General features: G+C 43.8%; 1 protein-coding gene across 1 annotated transcript in view; it reads right to left on the minus strand.

The window, feature by feature from the left end:
* SLC7A14 (solute carrier family 7 member 14) overlaps positions 1-18,170 on the minus strand; it is a 103,339-nt gene that overhangs the window by 19,447 nt on the left and 65,722 nt on the right. Inside the window, exons 3-6 of the mRNA XM_024560528.3 lie at positions 13,766-14,002; positions 11,826-12,043; positions 3,256-3,402; positions 582-790 (exon numbers count right to left, since the gene is read on the minus strand). Of these exons, the coding sequence (XP_024416296.1) occupies positions 582-790; positions 3,256-3,402; positions 11,826-12,043; positions 13,766-14,002 (811 nt within the window). The remainder of the gene's footprint in view (positions 1-581; positions 791-3,255; positions 3,403-11,825; positions 12,044-13,765; positions 14,003-18,170) is intronic.

Raw genomic sequence — 18,170 nt, forward strand, 5'->3', positions numbered from 1 at the left:
GGGGGATTTGGGGTAAGGATTTTTTTTTACACTCATCTGCAAAATAGAGTTATTGTGATGACTAAATAGGATACTGTGTACAAAGCACCTGGGATACACAAATATTCAATGAATGATAGCTTTTGTTGGTACTATATTAGGTCCTGTTTGGAGGGTATTTTTATTCTCTCTTCGATTATAACTTTGAACTTTTTCAACTTCAGAGGGGCTGTGTGGAGAGGGCCAGGTGCCAGGCCTCAGTATGAGGGCAGGACATAAGATGTCCCTGGGGTGGGTTCTTCCTTCCCCAGGCCACTCAGTGTTGCAGCTGGACACCCACTTATCTTTACAAGAGAATATACAATGTCAAATGGGAGGGGGATGGTTAGAGGAACAGATGGGTTTGTGCTAGATGTCAAACTGAGGGGCTGTTTCAGGAACTAATCTCTTTCAACTCAAAATCTATGTCAGGATATATGACAAATTCCACAGTCTAGGTGACAGGCATCGACATCAAAATTGCAGTCAGGCTGACAGCAGGTGACATTCTCCCTGTGCTGGCGTGGCAGAACAGAATCAGTTCCACAGAGTATAACCCTTACCTGAAAAGGAGCCCATCACCAGCCATGGCATAAATGACCCGTGGCATTGGGAAGAGGGAGCCCAGCAAGCTGACAGTCAGTCCTGCCACCGACCCAATGGCCACTACGAATTTTGCAGCATAGAACCCATGAGCCACAAACATCTCCATGAGCGGGGATTCTGTGTCAATGTCATAATATGGCACCATCAGAGTTAGGATCATGCTCACCTGTTAAAACAAGAGAAAATGTGGCTGGAGGTGGCGGGGACTGACAGCATGGGCGAATGTCCCACAGGAGAGCAAGAGCCCAGGGTCCGGGGTCAGAGGCCTGCACACAGTTTGGACCTGCCGCTTCTTGACACGTACCTTCACTTTAGACCAATCACCTGGCCTCTGGAGTTCTCAGTCTCGCTATTTTTCTCCCCACATGTAGACTTAGTGGGCTAGACCACACAGTCTCTAATATCTCTCAGTGGGCATTTCACATCTGAGGACTAAGTCTGCAGGGATTTTAGCCGCATGAAAGTGGAGCTAGACTGACAGTTCAATGCAGGGCAGACTTTACCAGGTGGGAGAGGCCAGGTCTGGCAGTGACTACGAGCACCCTGCCAACACAGACAAGACTCTCCTTTCTTTTATACTTTCAGGATCCTACAAAGTCTTACTAGTACTCCTCATCACCTCAAAGACCAGAGATCAAAACTCCAAAGACAGACGTGTAGGAGATCCATAGCTGATGAGACCCAGATGAGGACTCCTGTTTCCATTTCTTCTCTGTAGCTCAGTCCCAGGAGCCAGGCAGGTAAGCAAATAAATTATGTCACTGGGTGGAACCCAGTTCTGTTTGGGCTATATGACCACCAAGGTTTTGCTTAATCAGGGATCACTTAACCAGGACTTGTCTCCTCCTTCCCTTCAGAATTGGCTGCAGGCAACAGAGCCACCAATCACACGATCCAGCTCTCCCTGGCCTGCAAAGGCCAGTGCTGGCAACGAGAAGGGAGTTCAGAGCCTGAAAGGGAGAGAGTGCTGCACTTCTAGATCACTTCTTTGCCTATTCCTCAGGAGCTAAGATCCTGCACAGAAGCCATGACCACTAGGCAGGACAGCAGGTGGACTACTACAGCCCAGCAGTTCAGCTTCTTTCCTGGTGGTGGAATGGCAGCCTGCTGACCAGCACAGGACCAAACAGCTTCTGAGCATGGCTAAGACGCCTGCATTCTAAACGAGTATTTCCCAGCAATGTCACCACTTGCAATGTCCCTTTTGGGAGCGGGGTGGGGTGGGCTGGAGGAGAGTGGGGTTGATCTTATAGCAATTTGTGCTGAGTCTCCTGCCCACGTTAGATGAGGCTAGGCATAGAGTTGCTGGATGCATGGAAGTACTCTGTAGTCTATAAAGTGCTATTCTAAGGAAGGAACTATGGTTATTAACTTTACTGTGTCTGCTGCAAGGGTCGATCCCTGGAGGAGGGGGAGGTGTAAGGAAGGAATAGGAGTGGACATGCAGAGCTGAGTGTGTCTCTGCTGCTTCCCCCACAGCACCGCCCCTCCCTGAACACTGCCTGCAGGGATAATCAGGACAAAGATAAGATGAAGCCACTTGTAATGCCCGTGCATAGTGAGCGGTGGTAAGTGGCCTATCCACCAACGTTTGGGTGGCAACTGAATTTCTTTAAACCACATCTAAAACTGCTCTTGTGGTTTCCTTTGGTTCCAGGACAATCCTGTTTTGCAGCTTGCTTCAAAGATCAATTGCCCTGGCTTCTTTAGGTGGTTGCTAAAATTTTCCTTTTCCTGGGGGAGGGCAAAGAGGTGCATTTCACCAGCTACATCAGCAGGAGCCCCAGGGCTTACAGGGTGTATCCCAGCTGCGGACTTCTAGTTGTGGGACTGAAGTGAGTGAGCCCCTGAGGGCCTGGGAGCATTTGTGTAACCTCACACCTGTTGGTTTGTCAGCTGGTTCTCTCCATTGCCAGGGCTGAGGGGGATCTTGGATGTGGCCTAACTATCTCTGCGATAGAAATCCTAGGGTGGGAGCTGAGAGATGACACATTGAAAGTGTGAGGGACATCTCAGGGAGTGATCCTGAGAACACGAGGTGAAAGGCTTCATTCTGAGGACCATGCTTGACAGGGAAACCCTCGGGGGAGAGCTTGAGCTCTAGAAGGAAATTGCACTTCTCCCTGGGATTTAAGGGGAAGAGCGACTCCAGAGGACAATGTAATCTCTCTCCCGACTCTGGGGGAGCCTCGCATCTCCACTGCCGGGAAGCTCCCAGAAGACAGAAGGGCATTGAGGAGGGTGCACAGAGGCCCACAATGCCTCTGCTCGCACACCCACCCGTTACTGCCAGCCTATGATCTGAGCTCCTTGGACGGCAGCCCACTCCCGGCACACCGTCCTGGGCAGCAGCAGATACCAAGAGCCTTGGTGTAGGGCAGTTGGAGATAGAGAATCAGAGGCCGTGGCTGAAGTGAGGGCCAGGGACTTCTCCCATCTCCAGTTTGGAGTCCTGATTTTCATCTTGTCTTCGGTAGGTGAGGATATACAGAGCATGGATACATGCATACAAATGCTAAGGGCACAAGGAAAGGATCATTTCCTGGCAGAAGGGACCCCAGCCCCAGAGCCACATGTTAAGGTCAAACACGAAAAGGCCAGGAGGAGGGTCCACAAGCATTTGGCACTTACAGATACATATGCTGTCAGGCAGATGACCAGGGAGGCGGTGATAGCATAGGGGATGGACGTGTTGGGATTTTTGGCCTCCTCTCCAGTGGTGGCAATGATGTCAAAACCAATGAAAGCGTAGAAACATGTGGCTGCTCCTTGTAGCACCTGTAGGGATGATGACATCTGTCAGACTCAGAGTGTCAGGGCAGTACCACGGCCCGACATGTGGTACCCACAGTTGCCCAATGCCCAGCAGTCTTTATTGAGTGGCAGAGGGGATAACATGGTGGGACTTGTGCTAAACACGCCAGTTCTGATCTCTCTACTTTCTAGCTGTGTGACACATTTTCTCAATGTAAAATGGAGGTAAGAAGAATTATGCTCAAATCAGAATAAGACATTCAACACATTCAAATCATTTTTAGAAATAAGTGGGGTTAAAAAAATCACTAAGTTGGCCATCCCTAGGTCTTGGGGGAACTGATTAACCTTTCTGTGCTTTTATCCAGTGTTTCTCCACCACAGTCAGGGGCTGTATGTCTACCCCTAGGGGGTGTTTGTCAAGATGGAGAGGTACTTGTGACTGTCACAGAGACATGGGGTGGGTGCTTCTGGCATTGAGTGTAGTGGCTTCAGGAGTCTGCACAAAGAATTGTCCTGCCCAAATTACCATCAGTGCCTATGATAGATCATCTCTATGGTAACTTCTAGATCTGAAATGATATAAAAGATTCTCAGATCTTCACATATTCTATTGTCTTCTGTGAGAAGACAGGTAGAGATGGTTTGATTTTTCTGCTTTTTGGGGGGGCTTCAGTGACCTACTTGGGATGCAAGGCAGGAAAGGGTCTGAGGCCTGAGGTGGTGTAAGGCTGAGGAGGTGGTGGTGTCCAGTGACATCTGCTGGATGTCTCTCTGTCCAGAGCACACAGGACTGCATGGGTGGGTGGGGCTTGCTAAGTCAAGGTGTCAGTGAAAATCTGCCATTAAAGAGTGTGTTACCTTCTTCCAAAGAATCTACTGAAGTATAAATAAAGTTTCCCCATCTTAGTATCCTCATTATCAGCTGAAAGTAGAAAAAAATGCTTCTTTGAATGCTTGGGGATGTCCTTTTAAGGGAAAGTGAGAGAGATTTTTCTGGACTTGTGGGTATGGAATGAGGCCACTTTGCAGCATTTAAGCTCTAGCCAAGGGTCCAAGAGTGAGGCTCTTTGCAGACTAGACCTTTTGTTTAATTTTGTGCACATTCAATTTATAAGTGAAGAAACTCAAAACATATGCCGAGCAGATATATTTCCCTAAATTTTTACTCTTACCTTCTCCAATGACCTCTCAATAAGTAAAAAGCAAAATATTAAATACTAGAAGTTACAAGGTACATCACAAAGTTGAAAATCTCAAACCTTCACAAACAACCTTTGCTCATCTGCAGAATGAGTTGGCCTCTTCTACAGTCTCTTCCATTAGGACTCTAACATTTCAGTTCCCTAACTGAGAGTTCTTATCCTGGGGTCCATGCAATTCAGGGGTCTGTGGGTTTGATGAGAAAATATGGTATCCTTATTTTCATTAACCTCTGACTGAGTGTAAGCATTTCTTTCCATTATGAATGGGGGTGGTAAACTAAGGGTTCCTATATCTTTGTCAGTAATAGCAGTCATTTTCCTCCCACATTAGAGGTATTACCGAGAGCTTAGAATATCAGTTGTGTTCATTGCTATTTTCAAATGATCATAGTTATTAGATGTACATGTTAATATTTAATGTATAGTAAAGAAACACATTGTTATTATATCACAATTTGAAAATATTTTTATAACTATTTCAATGTAGTTGATTCCTTTTGATTTCCTATGTAATTAGGTCATTCATCTAAAAACACAATTCTCAGCAGGGGTTTACAGGCTTCACCAGAATGCCTCCCTCCACACCCAGAATCTAAGGACTCCTGGCCTATCTAACAACTCAGCCAAAGAGAATGCCCCAAACAAGCAGCTCCATTGCCAGAGAGCTACTTTCGGGGAGAGGAGCTAACTCCCAGCTCGAGCCCAGCCAAGCCCTTCATCTCAGGGCATGGAAATGTCTTTGACTTTCATACAAGGAGAGAAAACACATGTACATGGAAGCTCACAGGCTTGGAGATGTGCTTGTTTTCACTTATCTGGAAAATATTTCTGTTTTTAAGGATGAACACATGCTAGGCTTGCAAGCTTGCTTAGCTGCCTCAACTGAGATAAGCCTTGCTTTAAGACAGCTTCCAGAAAACAGGTCCTGCTTTATCGTCCTTTAACACCTGTCTACACACACCCCCCTCTTGTAAATCATACAGTGACCCATTGTGACAGTCAGAAGATGCATCACTCCTAATTAGGATGTCCAGGGCTACGGCTCCAAGCCTGTTTGGTGTGGTCAGTTCTGAGTCAATTCAAAAGGTCATCGATACTAGAAGAGCTCACTGCTGAAGAAAGGAGGTTGGGAGGGTCCTAAACAAGAATTTTTGGGCACACCTACCCCAGAAAAAGGTGAGAGGTCTGTAAATCACACCATGTGAGGAACACCTGGGGGTCTGGGGATGTCTAACTTGAAGAAGGGAAGATTCAGTGGAAGTCATAGGGACATCTTCCAGTTTTGAAGTATGGGCCATGCAGCAGTTGGAGGAGAGGTACTCTGTAGGCTCCAGAAGGGATCCCAGAGCCATGCATGCGGGCGGAATCAGACTTGGTTAGGAGTACAGACTTCATAGACTGTCAGACTTACGTTGGTTCTGCCACATACTAGGTTGATGAGCAAGAACAAATCCCTAACCTCTCGGAGCTCAGGTTTTTCTTTTTTATTACTTAAATGGAGGTAGTGATAATACTTAGCTCATAGGGTTGTTACAAGATTAAATGAGATTAATATAATACACTGCAATCCAAGAATACAGTAGTTGCTCAATAAGTGTTATATATTACCGCTAGTATTTTTTTTAACTATTGTAAGTTTTTCTAGACCAGATGAAATTGAAGGGCACAAACAAATTTTTTCTCCTCATCCTTCCCCTCCTTCTTTTCCTTGTTCTTGACATATATTTATTAACTATTTCCATGTACCAGGCACTGTGCTTGGTGATGTGGAGACAGTAATTAGCAAAAAGTACTATGACCTTGGCCTTGTGGGGCTTGGAGTCTCAAGAATACTGTACAACCCCAAATGCAGCCTTGACTGTAGTAATAAACTGAATAAGGTAAATAAATATCTATATATTTTTAAAAAAGAAATGCTACTCTTTTCCAAATGAGTGAAAGAATAGATGTCAATCGCTGATAATTGATTAGGTACCAGAAACTGAACTATAATCACATTGGGAAGAGAGAGAATAAGTTTGCAAAGAGAATGTCTGTTAGCCTGAATTTGCAGATATAGAACTAGAAAACAATTAGGTTAAAGAAAGACGAGATAGATCAAAGGTAGGATGGTGGGAGCTTCCACTGCATTAGGCAGGGAACAGAATTTAACTGAGATGGTTCAAATAAAATTATTTCAATGAGGGGATTCCAGGAGCTAAGAGTGAGGAGGAAATACTCTGGCCTTGCTCTCTTCTCACCTTCTGATCTCCGGATAATAGCTCCCACTGACCCAACAGGAAGCCATCGCAGGGGTCCTCTGGAGCACAGAACAGAGCGTGCAGGGTGGAGAATGAGTCTCGGGAGTGGAGGCAAAGGGAGAGAAACCAGCACACCTGACAAGATCAAACAGACCCTGGCCTAACAATCTATAGTTTAAATAAACAGATTACGGAGGAGAAGATAATAGAATTAGCAAATAAGGTCACCTTTTTACTTAAGTTAGTTTGAATCAGTTTTTCTTCCTTGCAAGCAAATGCAGGATCCATGGAATAAAACTGTGTATGGGTGTATCTCTACTCAAGTGACCACTAAAACTGCTTTCCACCTGACTCTACCCGGGTTCCAACCTGGCCACCGGCATTTGTGCTTAGGTTACCCTTGCATGCATGAAGGGAAGTGTGGTACTTGGGGGAGCATCTGTGAATAAAATTGGTGGGTAGTATGTGTGTGTGTGTGTGTGTGTGTGTAGATGTGTTATGTCATCAGTACTTTATCCTAACTTTCCTTTAATGGTTAACATAAATAAAAATTAGTATTGACTTTTTATTTTGATGACATGAGGGAAAATTGTTTTCCAAAGGAAACCTGGTGTAGCTGCTCCGCCAGGTGATCCAGCTCCGTCTGTGCCTCTGTAGAGCTTTGTGGGGAAGCAGCATGTGCCTCAGTTGCTGGAGGGCTGCTTCTTAATTACTTGTCAAAAATGATGTCTTTAGTGGCCTGATACTCAGTGTGAGGGGTCCCTAAAAGCTGAGCCCCTATGCCTTGCTGATATTTGAGAGGCATTAGGATGAAGCAGAGCCTGCCCCTTCTAACCCCCATATCATGTCTTAGCCAATCTGCCAGGTGCCTAGGGGATAATTAGACACCTTTATATAATTTGCTCCCAAGGGAGAACAAGACAAAACTACAACTTTAATAGCATTTTTTACCATGCTCAAGATCCAGATCTATTAGCAGCCTGTTTACAGCAACAGTGGAATGTGCTAATAGGTTCCAACAAATGGATTCAAATGTGCAAAATGTGGAAAAGAAGTTTTTCTTTGGAAGGCTGTCAGCATTCCCCACAAATATTTTCTATGGGCCATTTTTCTGGGAGCTGTTTGTGCTTGTAGAGCATCTTCTTTGGTTCAAGAAAAGCCATAAGATAGCATCAAGAACAAATAACATACAGGGAACACACATCAACAGTAATCATGGGCTGAGGATTTGCAGATGGAAGCAGGGGTTCAGCTGAGGGCCAGCAGTTACTTGATATAGGGAAGAAGTGTTTGTTGTTCTTAAGCTCTTCAAGACCAAAGAAGCATTTGACCCAGAACCTGTAAGTGAATAAACCATTCCTTAAGCTATTTTCTTTGGAAAGAAGTAGCAGCAGAAGAGGAAGAGTAGGCTTATGAGGGGTCCGTGGCCAGAGGATAGAGTGCTCATTAACCCTTTCAAAGTATCTGAGAATTGTGTTTCTAGTCATGTAATGGTAGCCTTCTAACCCATCCCCTACACCATGGTTTCCTCCATCCCATCCTACCTAAAGCAAATAAAGTGGATTGGAACTCCGAACTAGTCTCCTTGTCTGGTAGGTCAGGTTTTCCCTAAGGAGTGAAGAAATTCGTGCAGCTGCCAAGCAAGCAACCCACTTTTGTCGACAATTGTTAGATAACAGAGTAGGGAGTGTGTTTATTAACGTGGTGGAAGAAATGCTCATGAGAAGGTGTCAGACCTTAAAACATTGGATCTATATTCAAAGTGGTCTTGCTGGACTGGAAAAGTGACCTGAAACCAAAGTTGAGAAAGAACAGGTCCAGGCCAGTTCACCAGGGAGGAAATTCACTGCGCAGAAATCCAAGGCCAGGCAGATAGCAGGGGGGATGAGTCAGCAACATCTTCACACTGGATGTCCTTGTGCTCAGATGATGCTTTCAGTCACAGCCACTGGGGCACATATTTGAATTTCCTGCAGGGAAAATGGATTTGCAGGGGAAAATGGATTTGCAGTGAAAAGTCCAAATCCCAGCCAAACGTTTTTGGTGGCCAATGGCAAGCCTCCTGAAGGTAGTAGGTTTGGGTTGGAGTGAGGTCCGTGGCCAAAGGTGAAAAATAAGACAATTGGTCCCATGTGTCCACTATGGTGGGGTGGGGGATGGATAGTAAAGGACATAAATAAGGCTTTGGTTTATCCAGGACTGGGATTGCATTTCAACTCTTTTATGATCAAGATCTATGGCCTAAGCTTCAGTCGTTTTGATGTAAAAGTAGAGATCATTGTATTTATTTTTCAGGGCTGTTGTGAAGATTAAAGGGAAACTGTATGTGGAAAAATTTGTCATAAAGAAAATGTTAACTGTTAGGAATGGAATTTTTCCTTTTTTATGGTAAAACTAAGGCTTTTATTAACAGTCTTTTCTTCTTTTATTATTGTTTATTCTGTTACAGTTGTCCCAATTTTTTCCCCTTTGCCCTCCTCTGTGCAGCCCACCCCCAACCCCCGCTCCCACAGTCAATCCCCACACTGATTTCTGTTCTTCATTTCTTGCTATAAAAGTTGGTGAGAACCCAGGATGTATAAATGGGGAGCCTCTAAGGCTGGCTTGATTAGCTTCTTCTTTGATGAGACAGACTCCTGAATGAGAAATGATTTGGAGCTCCCAAGAAGGGAAGAGGAAACCCCCAAAGAGAATAAAAACCCCAGGACATAGCACAGGAAGAAAGACTAAAAGACTCATCTTTTTCAGCATGGGCAAAGGGTATTTACAGGAGAACATGCACTCTTTCCAGTTGTCACATGGGGCCTGGACTTAGTGTGTGCCACTCAGGTAAGCTATTAGGAAGATTTGAAAAATTTAACATGATTCAAGTACTCAAAAAAAGTTTTTGAATTGTTCTGACATGAAGTCTTGGTAAACAATGCATGTTTGGCCTGTGCTGGTTTAATTATACTCCCATTTGAAGATGAGAGACCAGGCCATTTCGGAATGCTTTTCCCCATTCCAAGACTCTATGACTTTACGAAAGTTTAAAGGAAATAAAAATATAACATGTCAGATTAATTATCTTATTTAAGAAGGCTGAGAAGGGAGGGTCATCATACTCAATACATTAATGTGGTAGAAAAGGTTCTGGAGCCACACGGACCAGGGCAGGAATTTCAGTCCTGGCACCAACTAGCTAAGTGGCCTCAGGTAAGTAACCCAAGCCTCTCTGAGTCTTGGATCCTCAATCTGTAAGTTGGGTATAGCTGCACCTGCATTAGAGTTTTGTTGTAAGAGTGATATAATATACATAAAGAATAATGCACGATTCACAGAGCACCTAGGTAGTGGATAAATCTTAGCTCCTTCCTCCTTTCATGATCACTATTGCTAGCCACCCAATGTGCACATACAAACATCCAAGATTTTATTCTCTTTTGTAAACATTTGATACAATTAGTTTTCCCACTTGATAGCTGAGAAAGCCTGAAAGCACAGAAGTTAGCTGTTGGCCAAAGTCTTAGAGTAAGTCCATGACCCACTAATTTCTTACATTGTTAAGAAAATGGTAAGAACATTTTTTGTGTGCTATCACGGAAATGTAATTGAGTTCCGGAAAAACATTCTTTTTTTGTCATTCTTATAATTTGTTGTTTCTCTTATTCGACAGGAAAGGAACAATGTGTATCATAAGAAAATATAGTTTTGAGGATCTAGAATGGGGTCAGCAGTGTTTCTTTGTCTCGTCTGGTTTTAACCAGTCTCGGGATTTATTCACTTCAAGGAGGCAGAATGAACTCCGTGGTTCTGTGGAATTCTTACAGATAAGCAGCAGTCTAGAAATCTTGGCTGAAATTGCTTCTTTGCTTATTTCTCTGCATTGAACAGCATGGCATGGTTCAGAATAACAGAAGTTATTTTGAATGTTCTCCAAGATTGATTTCTGGTCCCTGAATGTCTTGGAGGAAAACAGTCTAAGCAAAAGCTACAAAAGCAAAACTGGTGGAATCCTGGACTTGCTTCTGCCACCAATTTAGACAGGTTTTGCCTTTTTTCAGCCTCAGTTTCTCTACCTGTTAAATGAGGGGATAGGACCTGGTAACCTTTAAGACCTCTTTCAGCTCAAAATTCTCTGGTTTATGTTCTACTATTAAAAAAAAAAAAAAAAGAATGGCCTGGCAAATTCTACCAATTAATCCATTAAGTGAACATTTTTAGTCAACCTAGAGAAAGAATCCAGGTGTGACTTAGAACTACCTGTCACTGAAAATGTCCTTGTAGTCTAGCCCACTCTTTTGCCAAGCCCCAGACCTCACCAGGTGGACTTTTCTGTGTGAACCATGCCATTGGAATAGAATTCACAACCCGAACCTACTGGGCCCACTCAACTGCCCTCAGACCCCTGAGGGACTACCCACCTTGGGTCAAAGGTTGGGATTAGATTTTAAAACTGTTTGTTCCCTAGCTCCATACCCAGGAAACACTCACCCCTTCCCCACCTGTCCAGTCTCCTGGCTTCCTTTACTGTCTTGTTTGTTTATGGACTGACTGTCATCTTCTGAATAGACTATAGGGAATAGACTACAGGTTTTGGAGTCAGACAGTCCTGGCTTTGGGGCTTTTGTGTTTATCTACACTGTATGCTTAATAGCAAGCCATCTGATCTCTCTGCGTGTGAGTTTTTTCATGTGCAAGACCAGAATGTAAATATTTTCTTGCAAGTTACTAGGAAGATTAAATAAGCTATTACATGCAAAGCAATTAGTAGGAGGCATATTGCAAGGGACCGACACACCAAATCTATCACTGTTATCTATAAAATAGGATCTTAATAAATGTTTGTGAAACAAATAAAGTAAGAGCCACTCTTCCAGAACATTCCAGTGAAAAGTGAGGAAAAGGGTGGCATGAAGATAATGAAACAGAGCAGCATTTTCTTGAAAATATGTCTCAGACCAGTCACAGGGTGGAAGGCAGAGGGTGCGACAGGTACACTAGGATTTAGGAATGAACTCACCCCTGACCAGCCGTGGGGCAAGAACTGGCCTTCAGCCCAGTATTTCTTATTGATGAAGAAGAGGCCTGCAATCATGATGAACACCCACACTGCCAGGTTCAGCACGTTGAGGACGTTGTTGAAGCCCACAGAGTTCTTCACCCCCAGCGCGACGATGATGGTGACAATGACTGCGATCACCAGAGCCAGAAGGTCTGGGTATGATTCTTCACCTTTACCTAGAGGGGAAAGACATGAGTTAATAACGTCCCGAGGGATAAAAGGCCATGCAAACTCCCAGCCCCACCCCGGTCATCTGCTCTCTGCTCTGAGAAGGGCGGTCAGTTTGTCACGGCCAGAGGAGAAACTCTGTGTGTGCATGTGTGTGAGTACACACATGTGTGCCTACACTGTGGTCTACAAGTGTCTATTTGCAAATGTGCAGGTTTTGGTGTATAGGTAAGATGACCTGATACCCTGGACTGAAAACTGCGTTACATGGTAGGACAATTACAAGAGTCATATGGAACCATCCTACAGAACATTTGAAGCTAGGACTGCCCTGGGATATTTGGCACATAGATACAGGTCCAACATGTTATTTGAAAGCTGTTTTACATTCATTTTTGTTTACTTTATAGTCCACAAATTTTCCTTTCCATTCCAGCAATGGAAAGGAAAATTTGAAATGTATGTCTTTGAAAACTATTGGAAGAAGGGTGCTCTTTCCATTTATGGGTATGTGGTTGCAGAGAAAATGACCTATGAACACACCCTGCCTGCTAGGTCTTGTCTGTTAGCCAGTGGACTCCTGCCCTCTATAGAGTGGAAAAGGCACAGCCTCAGCAGTCAGGCTCCCGGATTTCAGCTGTACTTTTGTCCGTAACCAGAGAGGTCAAATTAAATTAAATTGCTGTTAAGCACATAGTGTAAGCAAGCACACAGGACACAAAGCCAGAACTGTCTGACTCTTTGGGCAAGTGTCTCATTTCTCTGGACCTCACTTGTGAAGTTAAGGGCTTGGACTACCTGGTTTTGGAGGACACTTATAGACCTAAAAGTCTATGAAATCAGCATACAAGGAGATGGGGTTTTCATATATTTTTATCTTCTCCTGGTATCTGGACACTCAGCATTTTTGTCACTTCTTCAGAGACTGGGACACTGAAGTTAAATGACTTGCACTGAGCCACAGAACTAGTCCCTGGAAGTTCTGAGGCAAGATCCCAAAGCTGCCTCAACTAATGTCTAGCTTCCCACAAACGTGAAAAGATAAAGTCAGACATGAGGATGGAAAATGGGTGGCAAGTGCCTGAAGTCTCAAAGTAATTGTTATGTGAGCTTCTTATTGTGTGGTATTCACTCAGTTTCATTACCCAACCTTGACCTCTGCTAGACTGGAATCCATTTTGTTCCATTTTAAAAATGTATTTTCTCATTTAAGAATTAATACATGCTAACTTATGAGAATTTTAAGAATCTACTGAGGAAACCATTGAAGAATTTCTTTACAGTTCTTACTGCATTAGTTTTATTTTTATATAGTTATTAACACAATACATGTGTGATTTGCATCCTTTGTCACATATCTTGCATTAAAAACATTCCACACTATTACAATAATCTTCCAATAATCTTCCAATAGTCATTCTTTTAATTTCTAGCTACATAATGTGCTTCCACAATTTACTTAGTCATTTGCTTCGCTGTAAAATACTTAGGCTGCTTCTAATTTTTTGTTATTATAAATAAGGCTGTGATGAACATCTTTTTGTAGAAAGCCTTATGGAAATTAGACTGATTTGCTTAGAGTAGAAAAAAAAAGAAGAAAGAAAGAAAGAAGAAGGAGACACATGTAAGGCTCCTGATACGTGTTTTTACCGAATTGTGTCCTGAAAGGGGAACACATTTATTTGGCTCTCCAGTTTGCACGTTGGGGTGAGAGGCTGTGGCAGTCTCACCTAAGCCGTTGAGGGTTCCCACGCTGTTCACCATCCAGCGGCTGAAAGTGTGGTTTGCCAGCGAGTCAAACATGCTGCTCAGAGCGCTGGCGCCGGCTGCAGTGCCGATCAGGTACTCCAGGATCAGGTTCCAGCCGATGAAAAATGCCACAAACTCCCCGACGGTGACATAGCTGTAGGTGTAGGCCGACCCTGTGGTCTTCGGGACACGCACTCCAAACTCGGCATAGCAGACACCTGCATGGGACAAACACACGTGGGTGGGGACCTTTAGGAGATGAGCTAACCTCCTGGTGACTAAACATTTTGGGTAGAAGATGCTGGGAATCTCTGGGGTTAGAGAACACATACAGAGAGTTTTATGTATATGAATCAATTCAACGCCAGGAATGTTTTCAAAACCCACTCCTGAAAACTTTTTAACCCGAATGCCTGGAAGGCAATCTGAACTAATTTTCAGGAACTGTTAGAAACTGATCTTATTTATTTAGAAAAATTCCCATTTGTATTATGTTTTTCTGGCATTGTTCCTTAGGTGTTAAATATCCTGAGTGAATATCGGCCTGACTCATGATGAGCCCTACAACTGTTGGCACCAGGGTTAGATTACGTGTAACATTCTTCCCTGTCATGTTTACATATTGCAGAAGATGCATCTCATTTGAGAGTGATACTTGGAGTGATGCGATATCTAGGGGGCTGATGAAAATTTCAAATATAGTGAACGACTAGTTATTTTTTGAAAAAATTTTTAAATTTTTACTTATTGATTTGAGAGAGAGAAGAAAGGGTGGTAGGGGATATACACACACACCCACATTTTATTATATATACATATTACAAATATATATATATATTTGTTGTTCCACTCACTGATGCATTTATTGCTTAATTCTTGTATATGCCCCATCTGGGGATCGAACCTGAAACACTGGCATATCAGGATGATGCTCCAACCAACTGAGCAGCCCAGCCAGGGCTAAAAGGCTAGCTATTGCCAAGGAAATTTAGCACATGCAAAAGATAATTTAATGAACACTTTTAGATTACCTGGCAGGCTGCTAAGCTCTGGCAATAAAAAAAGACCAGGAAGACATAGCCTTGCCCTTGAGGAGAGATGCCCCAGAAAATCAGCACACACGGCAGGCTTTACTCAGCTCAGTGATAGAGAAATGTATAGGAATGAGAGCAGAGACGAGAGGCGTGTGCATGAGCTGGTTTGGAGGAATATGAAAGGAGTAATTGGACAAAGAGGTAGAACATGAGGTAAAGATATGGCAGAGGGAGACAGTATGAAATATTTGAGTGGAGGGGAATGTGTGTATAGGGGGTACTTGGAGGGTCAGGGCCCACTTCAACTAGAATCATCTGTTGAATTATAATTTTGGGAGATGGGTACCAGGAATCTGAATTTTAGTAAGCTCGCTACTTATATTTGAAAAACATTCATATATTGCCTCATTTTTTGTTTAATGGAGTTAGAGGTCAAATGAGGAAGAGGCTGGGAATGCATCAGACTTCTGGGGGTTGGGAGAGTTTCCTACATTGTGCTGGGAGCTCTGGATGTGGGGCCAGCGGGCGGGGTGCCTGGTTGGAGGACAGATATAGGACAGGTTGGAGGAAACACAGCAGGAATGGGATGTAGGAGAATGTCAGAGGGAACTCAAAGCAAACTTTACCTTCAGTCCCAGTTTTGTTAATGGCCAGCCCTGAAGCTCTCTCATCACAAATCAGGGAAATAGTTCACTCTTTTGTGACTAAAGATAGCAGGTTTCTTCTCCTTTAGAAAGGGGAGACATCAGTGCAAAGAAGCAAAAATAGTGATGACAAAAGCAATGACACAGTGAAAGATGAAACATGGTGATGCAACTCATCTTTTCCTTCCTCTCAGTGACGTCATTTGTCAGGGGACGTCCATACGGAAGGAGCCCTGGCCCAGTTGGGCTGCGCTGTTGTCTCAACTCTATCTCAGGCTTGTTCCGCCTTTTCAATTCAGTTTCCTTCTTTGTAGAAACAAAGGGATTGGACCAGGATGCTCTCTGAAGGGTCTTGCCACTTCATCACCCTAGGACTCTACCTGTTATATTGAATTTTGCTGTGAAACATATTGAGCATAATCTAAATTTTCTTTTACATTAATTACGGTGCTGCTCGGTATTACGGAGATGCTATGAGGGTTAGCAGAGCTGTTTGTCCCGACATTAAACAGCGCAGGCTGCTGTTTATTTTGAGTTCCTATCTCAGCTCCTTTCCTTTCACTTTGTGAAACAGTTTCCCATCTTCTTGGAGATCAGATGATCTGTTGTTTCTCCTTGTTGCTGTCACAGGGCTCACCCTGAGCAGTCAAACCTCCGCTTTTCTAAATTGCTGCTTCTAACACTTGACATTTGTATTGTTACAGGGAGTCTAGAATTAAGAGGATGTGGTCTTGGGAGAAAGACCTGAGGAACTCTTCCATGAGGAAATTGTAGGGTGTATAAACACCAACTATGAGGACCTGATGACATTTTCTTGCTTGGAGGACTTTTGTGCTTTCTTCCCCTGAAGAGAACTGACTTCACCCATGCAGAGTAGGTTGCTCTTATAGCGCAGCATGAGGAAGGGATTAGGAGGCAACTAACTTCTCCCCTTTGGTGTAGGATCCACAATTTTACCCATAACTCTTATATGCTATATGGGTGTCTTCTCTCCACCTACCCTGACCCCCTGATAATATATAAGGATTATAACTGGAATTTTTCCAAGCAACTTTTGCAGCAGGCATCCATTTGCAAATTTAATTTGGAGAGCCAGTATTGTGGAGTTTGTGCAATCAAACACCCTCTTCTTAATATTTGATCTGCCAAATCAAAATTGAAAATACTCCGTTCACCATCAGAACTGAATAGCCAAGACGTCATTAGGTCTTAGGGAGGGACCCACCTGGGAGGGACCCACCCCTTGCTGCCCTGAGTCAGATGGTGCACAGTGCAAGAGCATGTGGGATCTCAGCCATTCATTTCTGAGGGTCCTGCTTGGATCCTCGGGACTGGAGGTTGGGGGGACAGTGAGAAAGTCAGCCACTAACTGTGTAAATTGATCACAGTAGTGAATACCAGAGACACAACAGTAAGGAAGGCATGTCTCCTGACTGTGAAGCATCTATGTTTCAATCAGGAAAGAGTTGAATAAACAGATGATTCTACATGGCCAGTTTTAATGCTACAGAATATTTATGAGGTGCTCTTGGAGCTCTGTGGGTCAGCTTGGTTCTTGGGAATATGGGTCTTTGGTTGATGGGGGAGCAGAGAGGAAGGGGTATGACTTTTGAGCTGCTTCTTAAGGGTGAGCTGGGTTTTGCCAGGCAGAAAAAACATGAGAAAGGGTGGTTATAAATAGATGAAAGGCTTAGCTGGATTGACACACACAAGCCAGTTTGGGGATTGAGGAAGATGAGTCTGCAGAGGTGGACTGGGAGTAGGTCGTTGAGGGGGTGGGTCCTTTTGAACAGATGTGGGAATCTGGCTGAGAGAACTGGACAGTTTATCTACTTCCATAGTTTTAAACCTTTGTCTTGGTTGTAAAAACCCCTTTGCACACAGTCTTATTTGGGAGCCTAGGACCTAAATAAGTAAAGGTAAAGTGGCTGTGTTTGAAGAGAGCAGGAGACCTGAGGCTGGCCTGTCCAGGATCTCCCTCATCTCACACCTTCCCCCAGCCCCCGGCACTCCTCTGCAGGTGCACAGGTTATACTGAGCATGGCATGGGGACAGGTGTCAACTGCTCTTTGGGTTTGATGTGACTGAGCCCCAGACTGAAGTTGCACATTCAATTAAATACAGAGCTGGGCTAGAATGGAGGCCTCCTCGTATCCAGTCCTAGGAGCTTTGAATTCATTCCTTTATCCAAAAAATTTATAAGGTGCCATCTCTATGATTCTATTATATTGTCTGGTCATGTTATTGTTCATTATCATTATTAGTGTACATTATTGTACTTTTTAAGGAACTGCATCATTTATAAAATGATAATGAAGATAGTAATAATAATAATAATAATGCTCATGTGGCTGCTTCCAACTAAAGAATCCACAGGGTTAGCTGTTTCCAAAGGCTGCAGGTGACCTCAGGGTAACATCAAAGGGTAACAGTTTTGGGGGGGAAAAGACATTACAAAATGGAAAGGCAAAGCCATGTTTCTGGGCATCTACCTGTGCTAGGCCCTCATCTGGTGCTTAGGGAAGCTGTGAGGGAATGCCGAGGCCTCTGTCTGCGGCCCCTCTTTGCTTTAGGAGAGGCAGTGAGGTACCATGGAAGCCACCCACACTCCAGAGAGTGGTTATGATGATTAGAGATCATGCACACGGATCATGTTGCCCAGGGCCTGGCACACAGGATGTGCTTAATGAATGGCAACCAAAATTATT

Source organism: Desmodus rotundus, chromosome 2 (assembly GCF_022682495.2).
Source record: "Desmodus rotundus isolate HL8 chromosome 2, HLdesRot8A.1, whole genome shotgun sequence".
Lineage (NCBI taxonomy): Eukaryota > Metazoa > Chordata > Mammalia > Chiroptera > Phyllostomidae > Desmodus > Desmodus rotundus.